The 26,003-nt window shown below is 40.2% G+C and overlaps 1 protein-coding gene across 1 annotated transcript in view; it reads left to right on the forward strand.

Moving 5' to 3' along the window:
- MYO3B (myosin IIIB) overlaps positions 1–26,003 on the forward strand; it is a 361,097-nt gene that overhangs the window by 29,669 nt on the left and 305,425 nt on the right. Inside the window, exons 7-8 of the mRNA XM_039855816.1 lie at positions 3,103–3,179; positions 20,448–20,593. Of these exons, the coding sequence (XP_039711750.1) occupies positions 3,103–3,179; positions 20,448–20,593 (223 nt within the window). The remainder of the gene's footprint in view (positions 1–3,102; positions 3,180–20,447; positions 20,594–26,003) is intronic.

Genomic DNA, 26,003 nt, shown 5'->3' on the forward strand with positions numbered 1-26,003 from the left:
CACACACACACACACACACACACACACAATTAGATTCGCCTCTGTAACGGAAATTTGAAGTTTAGTTATTCTGAACTGGAGTTTTGCAATCTGCAAATTTACTACATGGGGGCTTTTATTCTTAACGTCTTTTTCTTTTCTTTTTGCATATGTTCTGCTGTCTCTTTCCCTGGCACCTCCTCTTGCAGCTGTGTAATGGGGGCTCGGTCACAGAGCTTGTCAAAGGTCTGCTCAGGTGCGGCCAGCGGTTGGACGAAGCAGTGATCTCCTACATCTTACATGGGGCCCTGTTGGTAAGAATGTCTGTTGAGCTGAGGATGACAGCAGAGGGGCGATTTGTCATCACTTGGATTCTAATTGCATATTAACAAGGGGAAACCTCCATAAAATACACAAGGTGTATAACAGCAGGGAGGTTAGCTGAATGTGGACTTTGATTGGATTTTTAATAGTAGGGTAATTGTTTTAAAATAACCGTGCAAAATTTCCCTTTCTCTTTTCTGTTATTTGGTGGTGGCGGGATGCCTTGCAGGGCCTTCAGCATTTGCACAGTAACCGAATCATCCACCGTGATGTCAAGGGGAATAACATTCTTCTGACAACAGAAGGAGGAGTTAAGCTCGTTGACTTTGGTAATGACTGCCTGTCGTTTGTTTTCTTGATGTGTGCAGTTTAGCCAAGGGCAACAATTATTGCAATCTCGGAAGACTGGGGCCTCTCTGCTAAGCCATAGGCTGAGGGACTTTTCTAGTCTCATATAGGCTGATGAGTAAGGGGTTTACCAGATGGATCACCCTAGGAGATGCTGTTTGTTAATCTATTTTCAGCTTTAGAAGCAATTTTATTAAAGTTAGAAAATAGAAGTGTTTCAAAAGAAGAATTTGACAGAAAAACTTTTTGCTTTTCTGGGAAGAATTTCACGTCTCAAGGCAATTGTCTATAATTTACATTTTGTCATTTCTTCTTTTGCATATGAAAAGAGAAAGCAGTTTATTCTTTTAAATGACTTTCTCTAGCCTTAGGCATACTTATTCCCAGTGAGCAGAAGGTAAACTAGTCCTTTGGGTCTGGGAACTAACATCCCTTTAAATTGTGATTATTGCTGCTACACGTGAGGCTGGTTGAACTGGAAACATTAATAGAAAATGGAAGTGTGAGAAGAAACACAGAACAATATTACCTAAGGCAGAGAACCATTAAATATTTTCTTGCAACACTCAAGTATTGATATTCACAAGCCAACAAACCACTTGGTTTTCCTTTCTAAGTTTATTGAATGGTTTAATCTCTAAATGAGTTCAATAACAATTAGTACTTCAGTATGATTGTTGCAAATAATGAGAAAACATTTACAGAAGCACTTTTTAAAATGTTCTTTATCAATATTAACATAGCAGAAGAAAAGACCGATGATTTTGAATAGTCATTGCTTTATTGGTAAGAAAGAATTCAGTGTTAAAATGTATTAGTGAATCATTTGCTCAGAAGAAATTACTCAAAAATGAATGAAATTACTTTAGGTATATTGGTCCACTTACTAAAGAGCAAGCAAAGAAAAATAGTGGAGGGGGGAGGCATTTTGTTTAAGTCTTATGCTTTTCTTTCTACATCTACTCATCAGCTTTGTGATTTGTCATGAGGGTAAAGGCTCCTAATCTTTCCAAAAGAAGGTTCATAAACTTCCAGTTGCTGTGAAAGAAATTTCTAGAAATTAAACACGAAAAAGTATGTTTTTTTTAAAAACCAAAATTGTAGTGAAGGACTGGGTAAAATAGGAAATTATCTATGACCAATAGCGTTTATAGAGCCTTCTTTGGCTTTCTAATAAAAAGAATGCAAACAGCTACCTTCTACATGTATCCCTACCCCAAAAGAACCTATGGTTCCTTGGCAAATCTATGCCTGATATTTTCAAAGGTGAGCCCTTTGCTAATGAACATAGGTATCCAGGTTTCTAAGTTCTGTCATCAAGAGCATTAGCGGCAACCCTTATCATTCTGGTAAGGGCTGCATTCAATTTCTGCTTGGTATAAAAGAATGCCTTATATTTATAAAATATTTTACAATTTTTAAATCATCTTCGTATTTGTTCTCTTTTTTAGTCTTTAAGAGGCACCCTTTGTGTTAGCTGTGATGGGTATCTTTACCTCTAGTTTGAAGATGAGAAAACTGAGGCTTAGAGTGAGGTGGTCTGTGAGAGGTCACACAATTAGGAAAAGGCATAACAAGGACGAAAAACATCTTCTGACTCCTAGCCCAGCGTACCTTTACGTCTACTTTATTCCGTGGTGGTATATGAAGGGAGCTGGCTCAAGGCTAAGACAGATAAAATTCATTGGAATTATATTAAAATTCAGGTCCTTAACATTGAGCCTACAAAATAACAATATTAGTCAATTTCTTTTTCCATTTGATAAACATAGTTTTCTTGGTAGTTTTCCTGGCTTCTAGGTAAGATAAGGCACTGAAAACTTTTTATGTCTACACTGATACTCTATTATAGATAATACATGCCAATTTTCTTTCTCCATAAAATGAAGCATCATTTTAAGAAAGAAATCACCCGAAATATATTGGAAATATAATAGGAATATAGTTGGGGTCGATCCTAGTTGTTGATGTTTTCTTTTGATTCCAATTTTGCAGCAACATGGATAGGAATATTCATTAGAGGAAAAAATATTCTAGTGATTTAGATAGAGAGATAAATGCTCTCATACGGAGCTTGGCAAACTGCAGTCAGCCAAATCTAACCTGCCTCCTATTTGTTTATTTTATTTTTTTATGGTGTGTGAGCTAAGACTGGTGTTTACATTTTTAGATGTTTGGGAAAAAATCAAAAGAAGAATGTTTTATGACACATGAAAATTATATGCATCCATAAATAAATTTTTATGGAAACATGGCCACAACCATTTGTTTCTGTGTTCCCTATGGCCATGTTTGCACTTTAATGGCTAAGTTGGGTAGTCGTGACAGAAACCATACAGCTCAAAAAGCCTAAGATAATTATTATCTGACCTTTTATGGAAAAAGTTTGCCAATCCCTCGTCTAACATCATCCTCTGCTTACTGCTCATTTATGGCACCCTTTCCTTACAGGTGTCTCAGCTCAACTCACTAGTACACGTCTACGGAGAAACACATCTGTTGGCACCCCATTCTGGATGGCCCCTGAGGTAAGCAGAGGGCATCAATTTCTTTGTATTTCTTGAGCTCCTTGATACCATGTCTTTTTCTGGGAAAGCCATATGCTTCATGAAATTTTCAGGAAGAAGAAAATTCTCTCTCTTTATTGAATTGTGAGAGTTCTGGTTTGGCGAGTGATAATGATGACACTTAATCTCAGAAAAACAGGATTAAGTCACAGCTAACCCGGAGGTTACCTTCATGCAATTAGAAAAGGTGCCCCCTCCAGAAAATTCAGCCCTCTTCAGGGGTCATGGCTTGGCCTCATTCAGCCTCTGTGTAAGTTATAAAAAGTCACTTTCCCTGGATAGATGCAGCCCCAGTGACGCATGGCTTGGTGAAGAGACATATTTCAGCTCCAAGTGGTCAACAGAATCGTCTATGGTAGTCTTGTCTTTTGTTTGTTTGTTCTGTGTTGTTTTGTTTTCATTACCAGGAACATAGCAACTAGTCTTGTATAGTTTTTATTTCCCAATTAAACCTAGGGTTCGGTCCTAATTTAGTTTTGGCATCATCATGGAACCCTCTGTGAGATGATGCCTGTAGAAGTTTGGGGAATCTTCCAGCTGAATAAAGCATACCCTGAAACAGGTACAATTTTACTTGTCAAGTCAGCATTTCATTCACAATATGCTGGCCTGTGCCTGAGAGCAGCTCTGTAGGATTAAGTGAATGGGTTCTTTTAAAAAGAAGACACAGGCAGCCATCTCCTTGGAGATCTTCCCATCTCCACTCTCCCTACAGTTGTCCTTCCTCTGTGTGACTGCCAAGGTGATTTCCTAACATAGTAATTGGTTCATATCAATCTGCTCAAATTTCTTCAATGTCTCCCCATCATCTATGGCCCTCTCTTTCATACCTGGGTAATGGATAGACCCATTTTAGAGAAAAAGAACAACCCTGATTCCAGTGTTTACCTATCTTAAATATTTCTTAAATAGGTTTTTAAAAATATGGAACTAGAAATAACCTCCTAGCCACTTATATTTATAGAACTATAAAACCAGAAGGAAACATAAATGAATAATGAAAAAACTACAGAAAAAGGTATTATGAAAAAAAATTCAAGTAAGCAGCTTTAATTTAATGAGACAAATGATATTGTTTTGTGAAATTCAGTTGCCCTTTGCAATGTGAATATGTTTCAGAGCATGACAGCACAGATTATTTTCTTTGGCCATACTTACTACCATGTACCCATGCGGTGACCCGGTTCTCCCATCACTTTACTCTGTTTCAGCTAGTGCCATCTCTTTGTTCAAACAGCATCTCCTTTGGCCTCTAACTGGTATATCTCTGTTGGCTTGGTGTCAGCTTAATAATAAACATAAGCATGGGCACTGAAATTGTATGGCAAATGGTCATATAGATGATCTGGAATATATTTTTACCACTGTTCTTCTCATTTTATTATTATTAATAAAATTATCATTGAAACAAAAACAAAACAAAAAATTTTATAGGGCTCTCGTGAACCCCACTTTGAGAAACACTGCAGGACTAAGTCAAAACTCCTTTGGATGGCGAACAAAACCCTTCATATTCCAGTTCTTATTTACTTACCCAGCCTCTTCTCAGGTTATTTTTCTCCACTTTACTTGCGCTTAATGCCTCAACAGGTAATTCTCCAAATCCATCTTGTTTATCATCCCTTTGAATCCTTCCATGTATTGTTATATCATCTGGAGTGGCCCTCAGAACCCTGGAACATTCCTCCTCAGTCTTCAAGTCTCAGCTCAAGTGTGTGTCTCCTAGGAAACCTGCCCTTCTCCCTGGCCGACACTGAGGCTCTTACCCCTAGGTTTCCACTGCAGTCTTTCCATCCTCCATTAGCACACCATGACCTCGTTATTGTAATTGTTGGCAGGCAGGTTTCCCAACGGACCCCGAGCTCTGGCAATGACTTGGGACGCCCAGCTCACAGCATAGTGCTCGATACAGAGTAGGGACTCAATAAGCATCCAATAAATCCATTGGTTAAAAAAAAAAAAAAAGCCAAAAAAGGTCAATTCGGAAGGTTGTTTGAGGATGGCTTTACAGCTACTGGTATTAGCAAATTTCTCTGTAGATTTTAATTGATCTGTTATTAAAGGGCAGCACAACTGAGGCCACTCAACTCAAACATGGGGTGGCATAACAAGGAAGATGGTGTTCTTCTTCTAAGCCATAGGAAGCTAATGTTCTTGGAATCACAAAATGTAAATAAGAGAAGCTTGCCTTTCACTTTGTACGTTTCTTCTGAAGTGTTTGTGACTTTTCAGTTTCAGCTAGGTTGAATAAAATACTTGAAGAATTTCTATAGGGAGCAGTTTAGTGGTCTACAGTGAGCTTCTATTGCCCAGATTGCCTGGAACTTGTTCCTTCCTTGGCAGGAAAAAGCCAGTGTCACATCTTACCTGCTGTAGAGAATAAGGAGTAGGCAGATTATGGTGTGGAGACCTTGACAATGCTTTTCAGGAGCAAGTGCCTGATTGCTCTGTGCATGCCTCGAAGTTTCTGTCAGGATGGGTGCCTGTGTCCAGTATGCCCAGTGGTCCACACTGCAGTTCTTGGGACTCAAGCCTACATAATCCTTACGTTTTTATTTTCCGAATGGAGGATGACTCCGGCGAAGCCTCTTTTTGCTCATAATCCTCCATAAGGGTGTCCATAGGAACATTTGTCTGTTCAGTTCAACAAACCATCATACTCTCTACTGTGAGCAAGGCCTTTGGTTCAAGAGCACTCCTTGAAAGTATAATTGGTAATGATTCAAATAAAACAGTCTCCATCTTGTGGGAGCATAAAAATATATCTTATCTCTCACATTCTAAGTTCTTCTAGCTGGGCTAATAAATCAACAGAGATGAACAGGAGAAAATGTACAAAGTTTATTATAAATGTACGTGCCCAGAGTGTCATAAGATATGAGAACCAAAGACCTACTGGGTAATTGAGACTTATATGTCATTCTAGAATTAAGGAGAAAGTGAGGGGTGGGGGAGGAGCGCATTGTGGTTTGGGACTTCAAAGGGCAGGAAGGCAATTTACATGGAGATGGGAAAGCAAATGTTTTGTGAATAAATGTTGCCTGGGCCATCTTTAACAATGGGACACAGAGAGGACTTTGAACAAATGGGCTTTACTAGGTTCCTCCCTGTCTACCATGCCCAGTTCAGATTAATCTATAGTTATTTATGATGACACATCCCTTCCTAGAGCAGGTAGTCTATCTAAATTCCTTTTAGGCAGTTAGGGGGAAGGTCAAATGTTGTTACTGATTCTTTTGTTTCTTAAAAACCAGTTTAAAATCCATATCCCAAAAAGTATATTTTGGGGTGGCAAACTGCTTTCCTTCTATATGGTGGCCTGCATAGTATATTGACCATAATATGCTTTCGCTTCTGCTTGTGTGAATAAGTGGTATTTAGGTTAAATATGACAACAATGCATGCGTGCATGCCAATGCCAGTGGAATAAAACCATTGCAGGTGACCAGTGCTTTTATTTTGAAAATGCAACTGATCCTATTTTATTTTTGAGATATTGAATCAAATTATTCTTTTCCCATTTTTATTTCCATTTCTATTTCACCAGCTTGAGTAACTGCAATATTTAATTCTAATAGGCGATGCTACAAACCAGGTAGCTAATGGAATGTGACCATGCCACAATCAAATGCTGACGAGTGGTACAAATGCACAGCCCGCCCAGGCAGCTCGAAGCTGCAGCTTGAATTGACTATCATGTTGTCAAAATTCTCCACTTGTTTCCTCTCACCGCCTCATTTGGACACTGTGAAAGTTGGAAAACAATGGATAAAAGCAGTATCAACTCAGCAGTGTAGGAGGAGAAAAGTTCTAGGTTGTATAATTACCGTTTTAGGACTTTGAAAGAAAGCTGCTGGAGAAATATGGCCTGGCATAGTAAAAGGATTTGTTTGAAAGTCAAGATCAGTACAGTTTTTTACAAACTAGGTGTGTAAGTAGCATACTGTGACCAGGAGAAGATTATTTTAAGAGGGAAAGGAAAACATGCAACATAGAAACTATTTATTTAACAGATTATCCTGAGCAAAATTACTTGAACAACAGGAAATTAAGTTTCTTGTGCAATCTTATAAATATAAGTGCAGAAGTAGGTAGTTCCACAGTTTATTAATTCAGCAGCCCAGTGAAGCCATCGAAAACCCAGGTTCTTAAATTTCCCCAGCTGTGACCACTACAAGTAGTGCAGCTTCATTGTTAGGGACTGACTTGGAGGCGGTTATGACAACATCACCTGTGAATATCTGAGGAGCAGTAATAGCTCCAGCATTCCAACAGCCACCAGTGAAAGCGCCCATGGTACAATCAACGCCCCCCCCCAACCCCCGTACTCCCATGGGGCCGCTCTTGTGGTCAGCGAAGAAGTTAAAGTGGGTTCTCTTCCTGTCCTGGGGTCAAAGCCTTATCCACACTGTATTGGTTTCCTAGGACTGCCATAATAAAGTAGCACAAACTGGGTGGCTTTAAACAACAGAAATGTCTTATCTCATAGTTCCAGAGGCTAGAAGTCTGAAATGTAGGTGTCAGCAGGACACAATCCTTGTCTCTTCCTAGCTTCTGGAAGTTTGTTGGCAATATTTGGTGTTTTTTGGCTTGCAGCTGCAGATCTCCAACATCCACCTTTGTAGTTACATGGCATTCTCCCTGTGTGTCTCTGTCATCATATGGCCATCTTCTTATAAGGATACCAGTCATATTGGATTAGAGGCCCACCCTATTCCAATATGCCATCAACTAATTACATCTGCAATGACCCTATTTCCAAATAAGTTCACACTTTGAGGTCCTGGGGGTTAAGGCTCTAACATATCATTTTTTGGAGGACACAATTCAACCCACAACAACTCTCTAACTACTGAGTCCCCCTCCTCTGTAGTAAATAATTCAAATTTCCAAGATAATCAACCAGTCATTTGGAACCTACAGGTCTGTATGTTAACAGGTGCTAGCTTAGTTCGAGAGCTCAGCTTTGCCTGTCTATACCACCTGCCAACATACACACACACACACACACACACACACACACAATGCTCTCTCTCAGCCTCAGATGTCTGAGGCACATACAGTTCTCTGTAGATGTACCAAGGATAACAAATTGCCTTCCCACGTGGGCCATCAGAATTTTGTTTTGTCCTACTTGCTCTCTGGCTAAGCATTTTTTTGATTAGTCCCTGAGAAGTCTGGCCCAGGTCATTTCCCTGAACCTTCTGTTTACACTGAACCTCTGGTCTCCCTGCCTGTGACTTAGCCTATTACACACACACACACACCACACCACACACACACACACACACACACGCACATTTTAACAGTCTTCCCACTAGCCATGTTTATTGTCTCTTTCTTTTCTCCTCCACTGTCTCCTGACACTCAATTTCTTATAATATGAATAATAGTATCTGACATTTGCATGGAACTTTTACAAATATTACTTTTTTAAATTCTCACATGTACCTATGAGGATGCTGGTTGGGCACGACTGCATTAGTTTTATAGGTTCAGCATCCAAGGCTCTGCCAGGCTAAGTGCCCAGGGACATTGAATGGGTAGGTGGGTAACGGTGCCTGAAATCTCTGTGTTGTGACTCACTGAACTAAAAGATTTTCAATACAGCTCATGCCCACTGTCAATAATGATGTCGCTCAGCTAATATTTTCATCAAACACATGCCAGGTAATATCCTGATCTATAGCAAAAAGGGATATAAGGCTAATTTATGTATTCTTTTGTTGATGGCAGGGGATTAGGGAGAGTTGAACCTTTCTCACCAGCATATGTGGTAAATAATTAAACTGAATGTTAGGAAATGGAAACCCAAGAAAAAGAACCAAAGTTGTCATTATTGTTTTTATTGAGGACATGTATAGACTATGTAAAAATAATGTCTTCTAGTTAGCTGGTATACACTGGTGCGGCCATGCTGATTGTTAAGATAGTGAAATACTTCCATTCTGGATGGTAAATGGCTGCTGTCCGGAAATGTTTCTCAGCCACCAGAGGCGCCTGTCTCTTTCTCTGGGACATCTCAGACCTTTTAACGGTCCAGCATCTATAGGGGGTAATGTCTGGCAAGCAGGGGACCTCAAGGATCAGTTCCAGTGCTATGAACCAGCTGATTGTCAAGTAGTTTAAATACTGTACTTGCTAAGCAAGTGTACCATGGGAAGGAATTGGTCACTTACTGAGGACCTGCTAATGCACCAGGAACTAGGATAGGTGATTTTTAAAATCAATTATTTCACTCTCACAACAGCTCTCAGCAGTAGACATTATTTTCTCCATTTTACTACTGAGGAAAGTGAAGCTCAAAGAAGTGCAGGAAATGTCGTGACTAAATTCAGATACCTAGTAAGTACTGGAGCTGTTTGGCTTTTCAGAGAGCATGGGAATGCCAGTCTCCTTTCCTAGCTAAAGAAACTAAAGAAGAGAGAAGATATTCTCAGTGCTAGTTCAGAGCAGGCTGGGCCCCAGAATTCAGGTTTCCTAGCCCACTGGCCTTATACTCTTTCACTTTAGTGTATTTATATGTTTATATGCGACGTTCAGTGTGGAAAATGTGTGCCAAGAGAGATCATGCAACGAAGACATGCGGAGATGTGGTGGAAGAACACTCTGAATGGAGTGAGACACATCGTTTAAAAAGACACACATGAAAGACCTTTCGCCTATAATTTATGGGTTGACTACACTTTACAATCCCAGCAATGAGAGAAGCAGCCCATACAAAAGGGATCCAATTCATTCGGCATCTTCCTAAAACAGCCGAAGGTCTGTTTCTATATTAAAAAGCAGACCTGTGGATAAAAATGAACATTTGCTTCTTTTTAGAATTTATTTTTTCGTTTTTACTTCCATCTGCTCATTGTTGCAAACAAGAGCTAATCAGTTGAGCACAGAAACAGATGTGCTGTGATGGCTCCAAAAATGGGTTTTTCTCTGCCTGGCAAAGGGTCTTTGACAGGGGATGGTTGCCATAACAACCAGCTTACACCAATGCAGAAACATCACAGGCTTTTTGCAACCACTCTTGCCTTCATTAATTATGCCATTTCTAGCTAAATGATATGATAATGCTATTTCCTTTGGCAGTGCTAGGACTGGAGATGACAGATGAGATATTTTGTGTTGAAGGACTGAGAAAGTCATAAAACACTACAGAGATGAAATATTATTATTGTCATTATTATCGTTTTGTTCTTTAAGCTCTAGCTAATGAGTTTGGTTCCCAAATAAGAGTTAGCATTTACTGAGTGCTTACTGTGAGGCAAGCACTAAGTGCTTTGTATGAATTTATTTATAATCCTTACAACAATGCTATAAAGTCAGTGCTATTACTAGTCCAATGTTTTTGATAAAGTCACAGAAATTAGTCACAGAAAGCGCTATTCTTGTCCTTGGACAAGTTATTAGGTGATGCCACTAGGATTTGAACCCAGGTATTTAGCTTCAAAATCCTCCCTCTTAACCACTCTACTAGAGCAAAATATTTGTGACCATCAGATAAGATGTAAATCTTTTTTTCCCCAATTTTAAAATTATATTAGATAAGAATCATTCTTCCTAATATGTCGAGAAAATGTAATATATCAACATGACACTAGAAGCCAATGTAATTAATGCCCAAGATGAGGATATGAAAAAATAAAATAACAAAGTTATTCAGAATAGAATGTAAGAGATTTGGATCTCAGTTTTAGCTCTGCCATTCATCTTTCATAAGTGATCATGGTCCAATTATTTTAATATCGCTTCAGTTTTGGCAGAAAAGTTAAGAGCACAAATTTTGGAATCAGATCTGGGAGCAAATTGCAGAAACCTGCTTAACCACCTAACTATGGACCTCAGGAAAGTTACTGAATATCTCTGAGTAGTCAGATGGGGGGAAGTTAAAAGAGGTAAGATGAGAAGGAAAAGAAAACCAACCCCAAGAACAAAATGAAATGATGTACTGAAAGTGCTTGGCATAGTAGCTCGCATAGTAGGTGCTTTAAAAAATGGTGGTGCATACTGCTTTAAAGCCCAACTCCTCCTTAACCTGTTCTCATCTGTGAGAAGAACAGATTGGCTTAGATAGTCTCTGCTTCCAAGATCCCTCTATTTTTTAAAGAATATTCACATTTTTCAGGGGAAAGACCTCTTCTAGTTCTCACATTCTGTGGCTCTAGCATTCCTCCAATACTGAAAGCAGGGTCTCCCTCAGCTCTTAGTAATGGCGAAGTGATGATGATGGTAAAACCTTTAGGGTCTGTTTTCATCTGACTGTTTTAAAAGTCTGGGGGTTCTTGGAATCCCCCATCTGCCAATCATATCACTGGAAGAAATACTGGCTTTGGTTGCTCAGGAGATTCAAGTGAGTGGTTTAGAACCTTAGATTACTGGCCAAAAGATCTCTGTGTTTTCCCCCAAGACATTTATTTCTGAGATTCTTTAGCCATTTGTGTTCACTGGTCCCCTCCAGGCTGCTGTGTCAGCCACGAAGAAACAGAGGGATTCCCTCCCTTCTCATTCTGGAGCTGACCCTGCCCACATTCCCAGAGTGGTTCTGCCTTCCAGGGCCCGGAAGCACAACCCAGGAGTTTAGGGTTCCAGTGGGTGAAGCGCCCAGGGCAAGCGTGCAATAACAGGGTGCAGTCCCAGCTTTTAACCTCTGCTCCAGCGATAGCTCCCCTCTCAGCGGGAACTCTGTGGGGAAGTTGAGTCATATGTCATATGTCAATGTGGAGGTGGGAGGCTGGTCCTGGAGGTGGTGGTGACATGCCATCACCCTCCTCCTGGCGGGTTTAAATATAGGAGCCCATCTGAGGGCTGAAGCTCCCAGATGTGCAGAAGCGCATTGGGCCCAGAGCAGAGGCCTTAGGTCCCCTGCTCTGCCCTGCCCCACTCCGCTCCCAGCTCAGTGCTAAGCAATAAGCATCAAAATAATGGCCTCCGTGATGGTCACTGAGCTATCAGAAAAAAAAAAAAAAAAAACAAATGGAGATTGGGCAGTTAGCATTAGGAGGAGCCCTGAGCTGGGGGTGAAGCAGGAGCAGGTGGGGGTAGGGAAACTAGTATTCATGGTGCTCTATATGTCCTAGGTTTTTTTCCATATCTTCTTTAGAAAGTTAAAGGAAATCACTTGTTGCTAGGAATGTATGACATTCCCACAGGTCTCCTGGTTTGCATGGTGACATCAGCCTAAGAGAGGACAGAATCCAGAGACTACTTTCAGGCAAAGGGGTATGGTCATGTGGGAACATTCGGATATTCTATTTGATTTGCTATTTCCTATTTTTCAGATATATTGTGGAGAAGAAAAACTTTTTTCTCCCATTAGTTTCTTATCATGGACTTGTGCTTCAGTTCTATGACCTCCTAGCTGTGTGACTTAGGGCAACTTTCTTAACCTTTCTGAATCTGTTTCCTCACCCGGGGTACTAACACCTAACCTAATGAGCTGTAAAATGAACTGAATTATGGAACTCCTACTCATTCCTTTCTTACCTGTGTTCTGGTAGAAGTGGGGCACTAGTTGGCAAAGGCGAAGGACAGCAGGGAAGGGAGAGTGAGGGAACGGGGGTGGTGAGAGGCGGCAGGACTCTGTGTGCTTACATGGAGGGTGTGCTCACGTGCCGACAGTATGGACGTGACTGTGGCTATGGCTAACGGAACACAACATCTCTTTGGCAATGGCCCAGCATTCTCTGAATTGTAAGAATTCCCAGGAGATGCCTCACTCAAGAAGGTAATGGAGGAACCGGAGGGGGAACCTGGCTGTAAACCAGGTGTGTGACTCTAAACAAATCAGCTCCTCCCACCCTACCTGCCCTCCTGGACCTCAGTTTCCTCCTCTTGAACAAAAGGGGGTTGAACTAATAAATTCCAAGATCTTTTCCAGCATCCACCTTTAGTGCGAGGTGCTGAAGCAGGGGAGGGCAGTGGGATTATCCCGAGTCACCAAGCAAATGTGCTCCTTCAGAGCCTTTTGAGTACTAAGGACACCTACAAAAATTTGGGCATACTGATTTACTTTTCCTAGGGGAGTTCTGTGGATATCGGTCCTGAGTTCAAGAACGAAGCTTACCATATAGTTATGTTATGTGACATGTTCCCAGGGCTTTGGGGAATTTAAGTGCAAAAATCAGTGTTGTGTGTTGGCCTCAAACCCAGAACCAGTCCCCCTCTGCCCTCCACTAGCCATGGTGGGAAGTCGGTGTTGTGCAAGCATGCTGTGTGTTTTTAATTTGAAGCTTGTTTTATTTCTCTAAAGACATGAGTTGAATGTTACAATCCTGAGAAAAAATTTATAGAACATCGTATTTTAATCAGATCATTCTGAATTTTATAAGAACAGTATAATTTAAATTATTTCTGGCGATTTCTCAGTATACAAAATACAGATTCAATTCTAGCCTTAAGTTGAGTTTTATGAAAGAAAAAGAAAACCCCATCAATTTCAGTTCTTCTAGTCCATATCCCTTTTGCAAAACCACTCAGACAAACCTCAAATTCATCCTTCCTTGAAGTTATATTTCATTTAAGGGAAGAGGCTTCACTTGTTTATTCAGTATCTCAGTTTATAACGCTTTAAGATGTTTGTTTGTAAATCGATGAATAATACTTACCATTGGAATATTTATGACTGCAATTTCTAATTCCAGATAACTTCTATTTTAGAAATCTTTAACATCAATAGCATTTATCAATTATGCTGCATGAATTGTTTAAGCAAAATTAAGAATTCTATTTGCCTTCCTACCTTTCAGCCTATCTTATTTGCCAGTCTAGGGACTGCATTTTCAGGCTCAAGGTCAGCCAAGGATTAATAGCTTAAGGTCTATTTGCCTATCCTCTTTTTAAGCTGAATTTAGCTCTTGAGATAACAGCACTTTGCTGTGTACTTGAGTGAAATTTTAATCTTGGCCTTTGGTTAATTTTGAATCACACAATTAATTCTAATAAGGTGAGAAATCAGGACATATAAGGCACCTGTATTTTTGACATTTTAAAATGTTAGTGGAAAATGAAATAGTCTGAAGAACATCCATTGTTTTTTAAGTTTGGCGAATTATTTTTTATAAGAGCAAAACATATTTTTCCTTATTGTAGATGGTACTACTATAATATTATTTGCTTGAAAGTATTGATTAAAGTCATGTTATTGAAAAAGATTTCAGCTCAGCAGTTCCTTGATATATAATTTGATAAACGGTTTCAGTTAAATATCTTGTTAGAGAAATCTAGGTTTTCTGAATGCAACAGAACATATTTTGACTGTTTTTTCCCCTCCCCTTTACATCCAGTCTAATAAAGATGTTCTTTTCAGATAATGAAGACCTTGAGATGAGAAGAGACTATTCTCTCAGATTCTTATAGCCCAAGTCTTTCTGTAAGAGATGCAGGGTGTATCTCACCCCTATCTTGGGATCTTTATCAATAAGCTCTACTCTTGGTCTAGGCTGACATGAAACTGTAATCATGGGGCATTTTATGGGATCATAGTGGTCTGAGAAAGTGAAAGTGCTCCCCTTCGCCTTATGTTTATAATAGAAAGGAATATAGTTATGAAAGGAATTTCTTTAATTCTTCTTGTATGAATCTCATGGGAACCTAGTTTTATAATGAGGACACCACATTTAACTGCCAACTTGATGATGAAGAATCCCAACAACCAATCAATACCCTGGACTCTGAAGGAAGAAAACACACTCTTGTTAAGGCAAATTTTTCAATATTTATTTACATTTTCAAGACCAAAAAAAAGAAAAAAATTGCTCCTTTTTGTCATAGATATAATTCATGCTCCCTACAGACATTTTAGAAAATGCAAAAAGTTTTAAAGAAGTAAGTAAATAAAATCAATATCACCCATACATCAATGACCCATTAATATCTACTACTAACATTTTGGTGCCATAGAAAAAGCTGGGTAACCAGCATTGTCATAAGCAGTGATTCAGACAAGGCCCATGAGAAAGCGTTGTTTGGTTTGCATGAGAAGAAGAGGTGCAGGGAGATTAAATAATTTGCTAAAGTTATTCAGTGAGCGGGTAGCAAAACCAAAATAAAGATGCCTGGCTCTGGGATTTTCTACCACCAGCCAGAGATACAAGTCTTTTCACAATTGAAGAGCCACTGACAGTTGTTTTTTCTCTGCCATTCCTCAACTGGTTGCTAAGCAAGGGGTCAGCCATCCTCAACAGAATTCAGCTGACTGTGCCCAAGGGTGAATGAGGAGACGATATATGTCAAAGCAGTTGTATTATCAAGTTGTGGGTGCGGTTTTACCTCATAATCTCCTCAAGAGAGGGGAAGAATGTGTTCCCTCTGTGGGGCAAGACAGAGTGACTGGGGCAGATTTAGAAAGTCTGGAACTTTGGAACTTATTACCCTGAAGAAAATTAAAGAGAACTGCCCTAAAAATCAAAGTAAGTTGACTGCTAGCCTTTACTCCAAAGACCAGTTAAATCCTTAGTGAAAACTTATTTCTTATCTTCAGTCCCCTTCAGAAAGAAAGGTTTTCGGCAGCTAAGTTGGTAATGACTGACATTCGGGAGGCTCAAACCCACCTCCAGGTGAAATAGCTATTGATGTGGGGCACCGAAGGTGCTGGTGCATGGATATTGCTAGTAATCCGAGCATTAGTGTTCTTCCTCTTCCTAAAATAAGCAGCAGTGTAGTCTAAGTGTACCAGGAAAGCCATAAGTTCGCATTTCAAGGTAAGAACCTGGACACGTTCCACTAACCAGCATCCAAACAGGGGCTCTGTCGCTGAAGCTCATCTTTCTTAACAGAGGCATTATCATAATCAGCATCTTTTCATAGACCTTAAGATATTCTACAAAATATTGGCAATAAAGTCTCCCTAAGGTTCCAGCCATCCAATTCATACCCCAGAATCATCTACTGTTTGCTCTAGCTAATTTGCATGGAGAGGATAGCCTTTTGGTTTGAGATGCAGCCCCCAAATCACTTATTTGGAAACTGCGAAGACATAGAATATTAGAGCTAGAAGGGAGAGCAAGGATCATTCATTCCCACTTTGTTATTTTATAGATCTAGGAAGTGAGGCCCCTATAACTAAAGAAGCTTCAGCTCAAAGTTTTCAAGGGACTTGCTCAAAGGCATCCAGCTGTTAAATAATGGAGTTCAGATTTTCTGATTTTGATCCAAAGATTTTTTAACACATTTCTCTGATGAGTGCCATAAATTGATGAAGATAGAGAAGGAAAAAACAATAAGATATAATCCTTACCCTGAGTGACTTCTGTTTACTTCTGGGGTCACTTCGATGAGATCATCAAGGCTCTGGCCCCTTTAAAACATAGAAGAAATGATGAGGTTATGATAGATTAACACCAAGTGGTTAAAAGTATTCATTAAAACCCAGAAACAGTATAAATACTTAAAGATATCATTCTAAAGAGTTGAAGATTGTTAGAGGTGACTCTGCAGAAGTATGTATGGATTTATACATCTCTGAAACTCATTGAAATGTAGTGAGATAATAGTTTACTCTTGGAGCCATTAGGCCATTAGCAAATACTGCACTCTATTTTGGTTCATTTAATATTATGCTTTTAGCCTTTGCTAGGGACACTAAACGTTTTTGTCACCGTCTACACACACACACACACACACACACACATATCTCATAGAACATTCCAGAAGGTATGTCCTCTTCATGTCAACCTCCAACATGCTGTGGACTTTAAATGTAACTTTGGAGAATCAGTAATTTGTAAAATTGACATTCATTAGCAGGTTTTAAGATAAATAAACCAATTTGTTAAAGTCCTGATATATAACCTGGTATCTGCTTCTGGTAATTATATCTATATTAAAACTACGAATTTTGACTAGTTGTATTGGCAACCAACAATAGGAAGATTGAAATCTGTAGAGTCCTGAAATATAAGATACATTTACTGTAACATAAAACTACCTGCAGTCACTGAAAACACATCAGTATTTTATTGTTACCCTTTAGTATATTCTGCTTCTGGTCTTAATGCAAGTTTTGCTTTTCTTAGTATATCTATGTGTGGGGAAAAAAAGTGAGGTCTTGAGAGCAGAAGTGATTTTTTTTCTACACTGGTTAGGGATGGAGCTCACACTCAATTTGAACTTGAAATACCGCCTACCAAACTGACTTCTGACTTCTCTGTGTTTGTAAATGGCACCATCATTCTCCTGTCACCCAGGATCAACATATCGGTCTTCCTTGGTGCGTCCGTTTCCTTAACCTCCCATATTAAATCTTTCTCCAATTCCCACAAGTCTTCCCTTGAACTCTCTCTCACGCCTATTTTATTGCCTCCATTCATTCCACTACCACCAACATTGTCTACACTCCTATGACTGACGGTAAAGGAGAGGACGCACTTGCCTTGGCATGGCTCCTCCTTGGGGTGTAGAGGTAAGGTGGAGGGGTGTGAGAGGAGAGGCGTTGGGGTCCCGGGATGGTGTCAATGCCACCTTAACCCACCTCTCTCATTCCCTTTGACATGACTTACAGAACCTGGGAAACCTGGTTCCAGGGCAGTGCACCTACTTACTATTGCCACTCTCTCTCCTTTTTCTTAGTGGAGGGAGCATCACAACTCTTGATTCAGAGAGCTCTTTGAGAGGTCCTCCTCTACTGGGGCAAGGGAATCAAAGACTAATCGACCATTTAAGCATTCTTAACTTGGCTTTATTTGACCTAGAGACAAGGAGAATGCTGAGCTAAGGAGAAAGATTTCTTTTTCTTCTAAAAAAAAAAAAAAAAATGGTTGCAGACTTTGGTGTTGGATTGATAAGGACTTCAGTTCCAGGACGCATTGACCTTCAGCTGGGATGCATCCTCTACGAGGGCTTCTTTAAATTCCATCACACACATTTACTCCTGATGACCAATCCTGAGAGACTCCCTCTAAGAAGGAGAAGTTTAGGTGACAAAAATCTCAAAAACCCAGTTAGTTTAGTTAATATGAATGCAAAAGCTGATAATGCAAACATTCCTTGAATATAAACTTTATTATTTAGAGCGCTTATCATATTGTAATAATTTGTCTACTTGTCTTTCTTCTGCCTGGCTTCAAATTCCAGCCCTGTCAGTGACTAGCAGTGGGCTCTGGGTAAGCTGTTTAACTGAGCTATGCCTCAGTTTCCACATCTACAAAAGCTGAGCATAGCACTTACCTTACAGAATGATTATGAGGATTAAATTGAGTATATGTTTGACTTTCTCTCCCTAGGGTCTAATATTATGCCTGGATCATGAGCACTAAATAATTATTTGTTAATTATTTTACTAGTGAAATTTTCTGTAAACCTCTTTGGAAGGCTGAGCTTAAAGAATTTTTGTGTGTGTGTGTCACATTATAAGCTGAGTTTTGGGAACAGAGTTTGGCCAAAGGATACTTTTCTGTTCATCAGACTGAGCTGAAGATAGTGCCTGTAAAGAGAAGTTGAAACCAGATAAATGTTTCGAATACTTTATGACAGCACTTGAGAAACCTTAGGATATCTCCATTCCCACATTTGGACAGGTTCTTGGAATTACCTTCTGTGTCGCATCCGTAAAGGCCGGGAAGTTTCTTCCCGGAAACTGTGGATGTGGCACGAGACACTTTTCATTGTCTTACTTAGCATGAAGTGGTCGTCCCCTACTATCCCAAGCATTTGGAGCCCATATCCCTTATTGGACACGCTAGTACACATTGTCTTAGGAAATTTGTAGTCGTCATGGTCTGTTACTTTATTATAGGTGCACTTTAAATTTCAGTTGGCTGTAGTTCTTGCTGGGGATAGTCTTATTTCTCTTTCCCTCACAGAACTGTAGGAGAATGGTAAACTATTTGCTGATTGATAGGTCTAAAATTATGTTTGTCCCACATGTTTGGAAATGTCATTTCTGAAAGGGAATGTGTTGAATAGCCTTTTCTGGAGATCTTTAAAAATAGTGTAGTTTCTCACCTGATGGGAGTGAGAAATGTGAGGCCTTTGGAGGCAGTGAAATGGCCTTTGCTTCTGAAATTGCAATTATTTGAACTTTAGTTTGAATGCACTTTTGAAAATAATGTGTTAAAAGTGTGACAGGATATTCTGTGGCAGGATAGTTTATTCAGAGGATGGAGCTGGGATCAGGCCAAGGACATGGGTACATGGAGAAACAGTCTTCAGTTCAGAAACCGGAACAGAAGGGTAGGGGCAATTATAGGAGTAAGAGCACCAGGTCTCAGGCAACACGGTAGGCGCATTAGCCTGGCTTTGCAAGTCCAATTAACTGGGTCTGGCAGAGGGCAGGTGTGCTAGTTTTCTGTCATTGCCATAATGATATCACACATTTCGTGGTTTAAAACCACACACATTTATTCTCAAGGTCAAAATTCTCTAGGTCAGATGTCCAGTACCAGTCTCGTGAGATGACTAAAATGATCTCTTCATTTGGAAGTCTCATAGGCATCTCAAACTTAATATCCTTGGTTACAGAGGCAGATTTCAGGTCAAATAGGGGCACCTGTCCCTCCACACCCTCTGGCTCACCCCTGCCTTCTCCCAATCCCGTTGTGATAGCCACTAAAGTCTGAGTGGAGTGGCTTTTCCTGTCGGACTCAAAAGTTGATAAAGATTTCCCAAGGTTCCATGCTCCCCACACCAATGACAAGCCCAGGGGCATTTTCTGGTTCTTGTACCCAGTCAGGCCAATAACTGAAATGGCAGCTGCTGCTGAAATACAAACCAGTTGTTGGGGTTTGAGGTGGGGGCAAAAGTTCTTAGAAAAGGGCAATGAAAAGGAATGGTTCCTATTTTATGTTAACTATATCAGTCTTCCAATATCTTTCTGCTCAATTGGCCACACTCCTGGGGATTTTGTGCAGGAGACAAGCATGTTTGAGACCGACTGTTCCTTGTGGTTGAATTCAGCAGCTGGTAATGAGGAGAAGGACGCAGACAAAGCCTTTCCTTGATGTCAAGGTGGGCACGGTGAGGTATTCGCCCTTGTGCCTCTTGCACTGTTCTTGGTACCTAGAGGGTTTCAATACATGTTTACTGAACTGAATTGACACATTTTTAGAAGTTAATGAACATATCAGATGATAAAACAATCATACACAAATAAGGCTTAGAAAACACACGTTATTATTACAGGAATTTAATAAGCTTAGCCAAGGGAACTGAGAAGGGGGCTAATACTGGCCAAAGGCCCTTCAGGACATCTGAGGTGGCAGTGGGGTTTATGCGTTGTGTACTGCTTTTCTTTGGTAGGTCATCGCTTGTGAGCAGCAGTATGACTCTTCCTATGACGCGCGCTGTGACGTCTGGTCCTTGGGGATTACAGCTATTGAACTGGGGGATGGAGACCCTCCCCTCTTTGACATGCATCCTGTGAAAACGCTCTTTAAGATCCCAAGGTAGGACACAAGATGGCGCTCTTGGCTCGTTAGTTCTTTGTGAAAGCGTCTCATTAGCGGGATAATAAATAGTTCGTAAGCAATTTCTCTCCAAATCTGTGAAAGCTTGATTGTAAAATATACAGTGTTTCCTTTTGTGGGGGGAAAAAGAAGAAGGGGTGTAGAGGATGTTCCTGAAAGATAACACATCCCAAGGAATAACAGGACTTTGTTCTAACAATTGCGTATTGTCAGTACGCACTCCGTTTTTTGAGATGTCCATTTTTGGTGCTTTGCACAAGAAGATTGCAAATGCAATTTTGGATTAAGTAATCTGTCTAAAACCTGTTTTGTTATTAACTATATAATCATATATGGTCCTCCTCTCATCCCCAGTTTGAATCTAGAGTATTTAAGGAAATTTGGGACTAAAAAAATTGTGTATCATATTTTTGTATCCACTCAGACCAGAACTAAAAAAGATCACAAAAATGTCACATCAGTCATATGACTGTTTCTCCATCCCTTAGTTTCTGTTTCAATGGGAAATTGTGCCGAAAGAGATCTGTTCAGAGAGTGTTTAAATGCCGGTATATTTTCTATTGTATGTATTCAGTAGGGGTTTGTACAAGAGGTTTATTGTTTGTCTTTCATAAGAATTGGGCTGATATTTGGCCAGCTGGAGAATCCATCAGGCAGCTCCCTCCCAGCCAGGCTGCAGGTTAAGAGATTTGTGCCTTCCACATTTCTCTTTGAAAGGAAGGCTCTGGGCCGGCTGGGGGCCCGTTTAACCACTTTGACAATCCAAGCGTTAACCTTTCCTTATCTGCGCAATCATACAGCTATCACAGCCTTTAAAAATTTCTCCTGATTGCAATTTGCATTTCTGATTAGGTCTATTTATATGCAGATGAGGCTCTGTGGCGTTCATCATCATAATGTTATCGTTTTATACCTAATCCAGATGTGAACAACCACTCACCATTATTCCAAAAGTGATTCCCACTCAAGTCAGGGTTGGTCTTTTTTGCCTTTTCCAAAGTACAAAATCAGGTCAGGGTGGTTAGAAGAGCAGACAAAGCTCCCGGCTTTTTAAATTAATAGTCTGGTGAAGGTTCGGAAAGATGTAAAACGCAGGACCACAAAACAGTATTGTATATAATAATATGTTAGAAAATAAGAAATTATGTCTGGGATGATTTGTGTGTGTGCTTTGAATTTTTACATATGGTTTACTCTTCACCATCTATTTACTGGGGCCACATAGTTTCACAAACATCAGAATTAAGTCGTGGCTTCTGATTAGCAAAATATATATACTTTTGATAAGAGGTCATCTACTTGGGTATATTTGTTCATTTCTTTTTTTAGTATGTGTTTGTGTACAGACCAATTGTCCAAAAATTTCATACGGTGATAAATGTGAAACTGCTTAGAAGTTGCATATGTGTGCATGTGTGTGCATGTGTGTATCCGTGTGTGTTTAAATAGACCTTTCATCTCCAATGACTCTTCTTAGCTTGCTTCTGTGTCCAGTCAAGCCGCTGATCTCTAATAATCTCTATACTCTCACTCCTATCACTTTTTCCATCTTAGGAGAAGCTTCCAGATCTGAAACACAAATAACCAAGCCCCCCCCACTGCCTGCCTCAGGACAGTTTGAACCCCAGGAATGAGACAATTGCTATAAAAAGATCTTAGTGGCGACAAGGATCCTTATTCTGATGTAGGTGGAAGCTTTTCCTTATAGCGTAACTTCCTGGCCTTTTACCATCTTTTTTTGGTTCCTGTGCACATGATGAATCAGATTGAACTAGGGAATGTCAACAATAATCGGTCAGCAGATCCTCAGTGCAATTAAGTATGCTGGACACTTGCCCTTGTCACAACCTTAGCAGCCAAGTTGACATTCCTGGCAGGAAAGATGGAGGTTTCTCTCTCTCTCTCTCTCTCTCTCTCATGCCTTGCCTGCCCTTGCCTGCCCTGCTTTTCTTTCTTCCTTCCTTCCTTCCTATTCCTTCATTCCATTCCATTCCTTCCATGCCATTATTCATTTTAAAAGCCTTCCTTCCTTCCTTCCTTCCTTCCTTCCTTCCTTCCTTCCTTCCTTCCTTCCTTCCTTCATTGTGGCATATTTACCTGCCACCAGCTTTTTATGCTCATCAAGTTATTTACTTGAAGATTACCCTGTCAATTAGAATCATGTAGTTAGTTCTCTTAGGAAGGGTTGTGGATTGTGTGTATGTGTGTGTGTGTGCGCGCGATCTTAATTTTGAGTGCTAAAAATGTATTCTTTTCTCAGAAAAGCTCTTGATGAAGAGTGGAGAAATTAAACATCTACATATTTTAAATAAGAACTCAAATTATTTACCTGTATGTAAATTTCATGGGGGGGGTGGGGATCTCAATCTCTGTCTCTTTCTCTCATTCTCTCCCAGCATTTTCTTTCCTAATGGAGAAAAGCAAATGACAAATAGTGCTAAAAATCCTTTGAATCTGTTTGGTTCCAGAGTTTTGTTTTTTTGTTTTTTGTTTTTTGTTTTCTATTTGGTTATGAGTGTTTTCAGTGTTCTGTAATTCTCTTCGATTAAACAGTGACGTCTGCTTTGGAGTACTCTGAGATCCAGAATACTGTGTGTGACTTCTTCCTCTGGCCTTTCTCACTCACCTCTTCCCTTAAACCCTTTCCTTACTGGAAATAAACTGAATAAATTACCAAGTAATGGAAGAAAGAAAACACCTTTACTGAGTCAGGGAAGAAGTGACTTTCACAAGTTATAAAGGACTTAGGAATTAGTGATGTGCTCACTACATGTGAGGTGAGAGCCTCAGATGTCAGCAAAGCAGATGATTACACAGGTTCCCTGGGACTGTCCCACCTGAGAGACCCACCTGGATGTGGTAGATTTGTCTGCACACGGACCTCCTTGCTCTTTCCCTCTCTGCTTCTACCCACCTTCTCCTTTCTTGTGACCTTCACAAGAAGATGACACATGGGGTAGTCATGACTTGTCTTAGAAATTCTGTGTGACTCGCAATCTTTCCTACATTGCAAACACACAGAAATTATCTGCTGATTGGCAGAGCACCCACTATTTACTGAACTTGTCAGCATGCGTCATCTCGTCTAATGCCTTTGCTCCAAAAAAGTCACTCCTGACAGTCACTGCTGTGTCTGCTGCTATTTTTCTCCAGGAGGAAAAGAATGAAAACCAGTTCTCTGGGTGTCAGTGTTTCGACAACATCTCTCTTACGACTCTCCTGAGGAATCCTTTAAAATTCCAAAGTCTTAGCAGGATCTTAAAGATGACTTGGACATATTTTTCGCTTAAAAGGAGATCTGTTTCATAGATACAATTGCAAGAACCCATAGAGTTAGGAGAAATATACAGTTATGTTGGTCTCCTGGCAACCAGGTATCTTTTCTTAACTTGGAGTCATTGGCTAATGACCTATTCTAACTCCATAGATGGGGGGTCAGGAGGGCAGTGGGGACCAGTGTGGGTGTGTTTATTGGACAAAGACTGGGAGCTGTGTTGCCTGCCCATTCATTTGGGGCCAGAGAGTGGCTAACTCTGTCCAGTGTCTTACTACACATGGAGTACTTCCACTTCATTCCTGTGGGAAAATGCAGAATGTTTTCAAGATTCCCACCAGAAATGTCCTTGGCTGGAAGCGAGTGGGGCAGAATGGCCTGAACATTCCAGTCCCTGAAGCCAGTGATTTTCCCTTCCTAAAGAGAAGTTTCCCTGCAGTGCACGATTCGAGCAAAGGAGAACTCGTGAGGATTACCAATTCACACTTGGGCTTGTTTTCCTCACCAAATTTAGGCTGTTCCAAACTGTACCCAACTATATTAGTTTCCTGGGGCTGCCACAGCAACTTACCACCAACTCTGTGGCTTAAAACAACAGAAAAGTATCCCCTCACAGTTCTAGAGGCCAGAAATCCAAAATTAAGATGTTGGCAAAGCCATGCTCCTTCTGAAGGCTCTAGAGGAGAATCTTTCTTTGCCCCTTCCAGGCTCTGGTGGCTTCCGGTGTTCCTTATTTGGCGCAGCATAACTCCAATCCCTGCCTGCATTTTCATGGGCTTTCTTCCATGTCTCACCGTGTCTTCTTTTCTGTCTTGCCCAATAAGGACACTTGTCATGGGATTTAGGGCCTTTCCTAATCCAGGACGATCTCATTTCAAGATACTTATCTTAATTACATCTGCAGAAGACCTTTCTTCCAAATGAGGTCACAATCTCAGGTTCCAAGTGGACATATCTTTTGGAGGCCACAATTCAACCCACTATACCAACCAACTTTCTTGTTTACCAAAATCTCTGAGAAACTATTTTGGGTGCAAAATAGGACAACTGGCTAGATGATAATGCAGAAAATAATAGTAACTTAAGTTTATCGAGTGCTAACTATGTGGCAGGCACATTGCTATGCGTTTCACAAATATAAATGAACGCGATGCCCACAGTGACAATGTGAGGTACTGTTGCCATCATTTTTTTCTAGAGGAGAAAACTGGAAGGCCAGGGAGAAAGCCCTTGGTCATGCGCTTATCTAGGAAAAGTGATTTGAATCTGAAAAGTTTGACTCCAAAGCTCACATGTTTTGCAACTATATTGAAAAATCAAAGCCCTTCCTTAAATTTTATTTTCCTTATCAGTGAATTATGAATTGAGCTCCAAGGGGACTGAAGTATATAGAAATGAATAGGACATCCTGGCCTTTAAGAAGCTTACAATTTAGCATCCTTATTCCTGCTCCCAATTTTGAACTGACAATGTAAACCTGAGAGTTAGAATTTTATTGGCATCAATGACTGCATCAGTCAAGGAACTGAAGAACAGAAGTGAAGAGTGTTATCATAGGTGAACACAGGCCCTTCTTTGCTCATTGCTTTATGACCCCCAAACCAGAAAGCCTTCCTTTCTCCAGACTCCCCTTCAAGCAGCTGCCTTTTAGTTCCTAATTTAGAACACTTAAGTGTTTGAACTAAATAATTGCAGAACATGTGTTATGTAAAAGCAGAGAGGCATTTCAAGTTATTATTATTGGTACATGGAAGTTTTTGTCTTATCCCACCCTCTTTGCAAAACCTGCACATGCCATGTCAGGGCTATTTCTGATAAAGCCAGCATCTCCTCCCACTTGGCCTTCTTTTTTTTTTTTTTCAGTAGAAAAAGCTCCCTTTGGTTCTGGAGTAAATGGAAATCTGTTTCTGGCATCCTGAATTGGAATGCTTTTTCTCATGGAAACTATTTTACATAGTTATTTAGGAGGAGGTTATATAATGCCTGAAGTCCTCGCTTTGGGTGCGTTATTAGACTCCTGTGGCCAAGCAGAGTTTTAAGTTTGAGTCTGAGGACTACACTTACGGGAAAAAATACTTTCCATTCTCTAAACGACCCATTTATCCAAGTGCTTTA

The sequence above is a fragment of the Pteropus medius genome, unplaced genomic scaffold (genome assembly GCF_902729225.1).
Source record: "Pteropus medius unplaced genomic scaffold, Ma_sr-lr_union100, whole genome shotgun sequence".
Taxonomy (NCBI): domain Eukaryota; kingdom Metazoa; phylum Chordata; class Mammalia; order Chiroptera; family Pteropodidae; genus Pteropus; species Pteropus medius.